Raw genomic sequence first — 6,490 nt, 5'->3', positions numbered from 1 at the left:
CGCGTCCTGCAATATGTCCCACAAACACACATATATGTACTCATACATTTTTGCATATTTGTGGGACGTTAGCAACAATATCCAAGGGGCGGGGCTTAGTGGACACGCCCATTGCAACATTGATTGACACACACACAAACATATCACCATATTTGGAATGAGGTACTGCGTGTATTTTCTTTGGTTCAAAAACTTCTCCCCACCTCTCCCAGGTATAGTGTTTTCAAGGAGATATTTCACAACAATGCACTCAAATTACCAATATGAACAAATAATGCATATGTGTTTGATATATACTTACATACCCATTTTAGAACGATTGCGACATTTAAAATTCTCAGAATACTTTGCTTGAAAACTTTTACAGCATTTTCATATAAAATTTACTGTGATATACTTACATACGGATTTTGAATCTATTGAAACAACATTCTCATAATACTTTTCTTTTCGAAAACCTGGATAGCATTTTCATACAAAATTTAGTAAAAATCTAGCAGCTATAAAACACTGTTTAACTTTCCAGAAATATTATTAGGTTAAAACTTTTAAAATTGTTTTTAAATTTATTTATTTAGGCACACAACACATGCACCAAGAATTGTCAATAACAAATATATCACTATCCTACTTGTAGGTGACAATCCCTTGCACAAGACAAACATACACACACAATGCTTTACACAAACTAAATCTCAATATGAGATTTAGGGAGTTGCTTTTGGTCATGAAAAAGAAAATTGCAACACTAACAGGAATTGGACCCAGGAACCAGGACCCTGGGATTGGAAGGGAACCATCTTAACCACCAAAAACCGAAAAGTTCACTGATTAATCTCAGATAAGATAGTATAATACATACTCCAAATATCGAAATGCATGCCATCGTGTCGGGATTCAATATTTTGACATTAAATATGTCATCAAAAGGAATGAAAAATTATCCATATTTGCAACCTTATATGCACAAATACCAAAAGCGTTTGACCAATCAAAACATTACCCCTAGTAGGTGACATAGCTATGAATAAACTAAAGATCAAAGCATTCTTAAACTACTGATCAAAGCTACCTACAAAAACAAAGAAAGCTCTTTTGAAGCTTTCAGCCCATTGTTAAACAATGGGGGTAGCCTACGTATAGCAAACGCTTCTTTAGACAATAGTATAGAACAATTTTGTGAACTGTCAATAATGTTTAGTTAAGTTCTTTTGTTTTCTGCTTTATCCAGAGATATAAAGTTTTAATTGATATTTATTAATAATGTTAGTATTAGAAAATATTAAACCTAATTTATTACTTACATTACAGGCTACATTATAATCTTCAAGTATACCTTGTAAACTTAAAACATATTGGAATGCCTCAAAATTTTGTATATGATCATTATTAATACTATCAGATCGTGAAGAATGTTCTTTAAGTCTAGTTATTAAGCATCTATCTGTCTTACTAATATAATCACTATTACAACCTAGACATTTAAAATGATAAACAACAGAGCTCCTACATTCCTTAACCACCAAGGTATTCAACTCCACTCCTTTTCATTTCTAATCATCTGCCATATTTACTCTTACTTTGGTTTTGAACTGATTGGAATGCAGTTAAAAAAAATAACAAAATGAATAAATAGAAATGAGGATTGGATGTTACAAGGTGAAGCACAGTGTTGGGCACAAAAGGAAAAATATTTCGTCTCAGTACAACTTAAAAATACAAAAAATCTTAATGTACTCAACTGCAGAAAACAAATAAAAAAAACTCTGTGGCTAGGGACAGCTGTTGCTGTGGTACTGGATCTGTTGTTGTTCAGCTCTAAAATAAAGAAAAAAAACAATAAAATATATAATAATCAAATTTATATAAACAAGCAGATATATGATTTTTTAAAATAGGCAACATGGGGCAGAAGCAAATTATTACAGCTTATAAAACAATTTATTGAATATTGTGGAAAAAATGAGCAGATTTAATCCTGTTTTCCACTAGGCAAATTTATTCGCACAATTCTAAAGTGTTGGTTCTCTTCCGGAGTTCTGATTGGTTGTGCATTGTTTCGCTTCTCAAAGAGTAGAAACAGTTCCGCTGAAGCGAAAACTCTGATAGAAATGTGAATGTGCATGAACCGACGGTTTCAATTTGCACAAATATATTAGTCTAGTGGAAAACGGACTTCAACTTAGGTTGACAATTCTGCTACTTTTGTAAGATAGGTACGGGTAGCTTTTGAAAGTGCTGGCACTAATGTAAGCAGCAGTCACAAAAAAACATAGAAAATAAGCAGCTTTTGGCTTTGTTCAGACACGCGTTACACGAGTACAGTATAACATTAATAGTGTGGTGTGAACTTGAGCATAGCTACTGAACGTCAGTATCAATGCGCAATCACTGGCGTACGTCACTGTTTATGACAGTCATGAAACAATGAGTTTAAACGCAAGCCAGGATTTCACCAATCACAAATAAGCACAGATGTTGAAAACATGATTAAAAACTTCTATACTCTACGCAAATACGTCATGTTAATCACATCTGGCCAGTTGGATTAACATACGCCTGGTGTTAGTTACACCATGTTTACACCAGACAGTTGAAGTATAAAGATGCTGGTTTGTGGAGTTCTGCTTTAGTTTATGATAGTGTTTGTGGTATTCTGATTTCACCAGTGGAAACAAGTCAATAAAAATATATTGGGATTTTAAGACATGGCTGTTAAAATTTAAGTGTCAGGAAAAAGAAAGCCAGATGTACTGTGCTTTACAGAACTCTAAAGCTCTCCACACACTATCAAATTTTCTTTGACAAAAACTATTGTATGCCCATATTTAGTCTTGATGTGCCTATATATGGTCATGATGTGATGTCATCATGACCATATTTAGGCATGTCACATGTTTTTGTCAAATAAAATTTGATAGTCTGGAAAGGACTTAAGAATGTTCTTAGTATTTCTGATTCTGTCTTTAGAATTGTTCAAATGTAAGGTGAGTACTTCTCAGAAGCTCCTGTATAGAGGATGAGTACAGCTGTTGTGACCGGTAAGCTAAGACTTTTGTTACGCCTTGTTTCACAAAACTTATTTTTTTAAAGATCGTCAGAGGAGGGCAGAAAGAAAATTTAAAAAAATTTTGTTTTCTAATTTAGCAAATGTTTTTGCCAAAAGCATTCAGACGGAGAAGAAAATATATAAAATTGTGACAAGCCAAACAAACCAGTCACTTGTCGTAAAAATCAGTTTTTAGTTATTAATACACGGTTAAACAGTAAAATGAGAGCTATAAAATGGTAAAATGGCCATTACCTCGGAAACAGGATTTGCGACAAGTGACGGGCAATGCCATAGCCAGGATTTTCAAACAGGGTGGACCCACTTTACGAGTAAATTATAAAAAATAGTGTGGACCCACTTTCCTAAAAGTTAACCCATTTTACGCAAAAATATGAAAAATCTGGATCCATTTTCATAAAATTTTACCCATTTTAGGCTAAATATGAGAAATATTGACACATTTTTCAAAGAGTGGACTCATTTTATGCCTAAAATTGCATAATTTGGACCCATTTTTAAAAATGTAGATCCATTCTTTGTAGACCCATTAGACAAAATGTGTGGGACTGTCCAAACTGTCGCAACAGCTGGCTACGGCATTGGTGACTGGTTTGGCTTGTCTTTGCCACAAATTTATTGTTGAATGTAAACAGTGGGATGGTTAAAATGCTTTAAATTTATATAATTATGAAGAAATATAAGTATCTTATTTTTAGAGATTCAAGGCAGCAGCAGGTGTAATAAAAATAATGAAAAACTTTTATTTTTTTCTGAAATTTCTAATTTATCATGGCGGCGTGTGCGCTAATTGGCCAAAAATAAAATATCATTTTTACTTGAAATCCTCAATATTGGTGAGCAGCAGGTTTGCAAAACAATGTATAAAGAAAAACTATTGTGATGTTGGATACCACATACCATTTAGTTCAACAAAGGCTCTGTCTCTGAAATCAATATCTTCTTCCCGCCATCCTAGAAAGGAGATATGAAAAATATTTGATAGATCAGAAATTATAAAAAAATTATAGACTATTTCATCTGAATTAAAATTACTTTATATTTGAATTATTACCCATATTACTAGTTTCCAAACTCACATATGGTGAAGACAACCCATACTAGTCAGGGGCGGATCTGGGTTAAAATATAGGGACAGGGGTTAAAATGTTAAAAAAAAAACCAAAAAAGAAAGGGGGTTCGGGAAATTTTGATTCCTAGATGGTGGGATATGAGCTTTCCCAACTTCTGAAGTGTCTTTTAATGACTTTTAAGTTCTTCAAAATTCAAGGTTTTCCCCTTTTGAAAACAGTCAGGTAAATTCTTCTCTTTCTTATTACAGTAAATAAGCCCATTATGTGTGTACCGGTATACATACAGAAAAAAAAAATTGAATGGTTGCATAGGTATTGTTTTTCCATTAATTGATGAACCCCAAAGAGAATGGGGGAGGGGGGCAGTTTCTCCCACGGGGGGTTCTCCCCCAGAAAATTTTGACTCCTAGATGGTGGGCAATGAGCTTTCCTGACACCACCCCCACCCCCTCCCATCCACCAATGCCTGTCACACCTCGCAAATCATGTTTTGGAGATAATGGCCAAAACATGTTGGAATGTCAACATTTTTTAAATCTATTTCATTGTGCTAATTTAAACTTTGCATAACTATGTTAATATTTTCCCCATTTTCAACGGTTAAACAAAACTATTAAACGATTTGGTGATGATCTCTGCCTGAGAAATCTCAGCAATCGTAAACTTTGATTTCTCAAATACTGTTCTTTAAACAGCTGTACTGTATGTTTTAACTCCTGTAACTTCATAACAAAATGTTGGATTTAAATGATTTTATAGCTTTAATTTTATTGTTTAACCCTGCATTATTAACTAAAATTGATTTTTTTTTGCAAGGAGTGACTGGTTTGGCTTGTCTTTGCCACATATAGAGAAACATGTTAAATGTTTAATAAATTAGAAATGTATCAACATTATAAATATTTGCAGTGTATACTAAACCTAACAAAAATAATTTAATTATTGATACCATTATAAATTCAATGAGATTAAATTTACTGACATTAAAGCATAGAGATAATATCTTGATTGCGTAACTCACTGAACAACCCTGCAAACCTACTTTGGTCAAATTCCACCACCTATCTTCAATTTAAATCTAAAAGTGCAAATTATAATTACCTTCTTTTTTGATCGTATAAATAGAATAACCGCAACAGTAACTAGAAGAGCACCAATTCCAACAATACAGTACTTCATAATGGTACTAAATAACTGAGACAATGCTATGCCTCCATTATATTTATGTAATGTGGTGTCATCAACCCTCACAATCTAAACATAAAAGTGGAGTGCGCTTGTGTCGTTAACTTGTGCAAGATCTAGTAGTTAGGAACACGTGTTGTGTTAGCTTGTACACGTCTCTCTCCAACAGAGAGATCCGGCGACGCTTTTTTACAGGTGGTCGTAGCATAACTTGGGTATACATGAAAAACATTACAGTGCAATAGCGTAGGAAAAGATGTTATGGTTGCAAAATGACCACCCACTGTTAACATAGGAAATAAATGGCTAGGAAAGGCAATACGATTGTTCAAATTAGTGTTTATTTGCTTATCCTAGCATTCTCCTAGGATTGTATGCTTTGAAATTTAAGTGATCCTTCACAAACCTTAGCTAACCCTAACATCGCAGCATATTTCGCGGGTCAAAGACCATCATGCATACCTAACCATGCTGTAGATGTGCAGGGGCCCAGGCCAAACATTTATCGAAAAATCTCAATGTTTTGCCAGTATCCTTTACTAAGCATTAGCAAACCATTAAGGCAAAATTCTCAAGTGTAATTTCCAATCAATTTGGTATAAGTTTACTGGGAATTATGATGATTTTTACGGCAATAACAAGAAACGGCCGCAATAGCAATCTTCATGTAAAACACCGCTGTGCCAATCGATTGTTTATATCCAACACCCAACTTATGTCACGTGACGACCATCGCTGAATCCCTGTATTTAAGCCCCCTTAAAATAAAAACCACTTTTCTGTGGCCCTAGATGAGTACTTATCCTTTATTTTTATATTTATTTTAATCAGGAAAACCATGGTCCCAAAAATGGTCTTTAATTTGAGTGAGACCTGTATTTGTTGAACATATATTGCAACAAATGTTGCCAAGATAAATTAAATGAAGGGATCCTAGGAAACACAAAACGTTATTATTATTAACTCTGTGAACGTTGTGGTTAGGAATGTTACATAACCGACTTAGGAATCATGTTGTTTTTATTAATAAAGAGGTTTATTTAATAGTCAGTAAGAGGGCTGCTTAGGTGAGACTATTAGGCAAAAAAATTATTTGTATTCGAAATCATTATTATCGGTGGGTTCGCTAAAACAGGGTGTAAAAAAGTCTTGCCTCAGCTCA

General features: G+C 33.9%; 1 protein-coding gene across 1 annotated transcript in view; it reads right to left on the bottom strand.

Annotated features, from left to right (window-relative positions):
- Positions 1-1,380: 1,380 nt before the first annotated feature.
- The window catches only part of LOC117122240 (scavenger receptor class B member 1-like), a 16,535-nt gene continuing 11,425 nt past the window's right edge, over positions 1,381-6,490 (bottom strand). The window contains exons 11-13 of the mRNA XM_033267771.1: positions 5,245-5,397; positions 3,971-4,024; positions 1,381-1,818 (exon numbers count right to left, since the gene is read on the bottom strand). Of these exons, the coding sequence (XP_033123662.1) occupies positions 3,974-4,024; positions 5,245-5,397 (204 nt within the window). The 3' untranslated portion in view covers positions 1,381-1,818; positions 3,971-3,973. The remainder of the gene's footprint in view (positions 1,819-3,970; positions 4,025-5,244; positions 5,398-6,490) is intronic.

The sequence above is a fragment of the Anneissia japonica genome, unplaced genomic scaffold (genome assembly GCF_011630105.1).
Source record: "Anneissia japonica isolate Jap-2015-1 unplaced genomic scaffold, ASM1163010v1 scaffold1208_len1460985_cov181, whole genome shotgun sequence".
NCBI lineage: Eukaryota > Metazoa > Echinodermata > Crinoidea > Comatulida > Comatulidae > Anneissia > Anneissia japonica.
The sequence above is the reverse complement of the archived record's forward strand: the minus strand, read 5'-3'. Positions and strand labels throughout refer to the sequence as shown.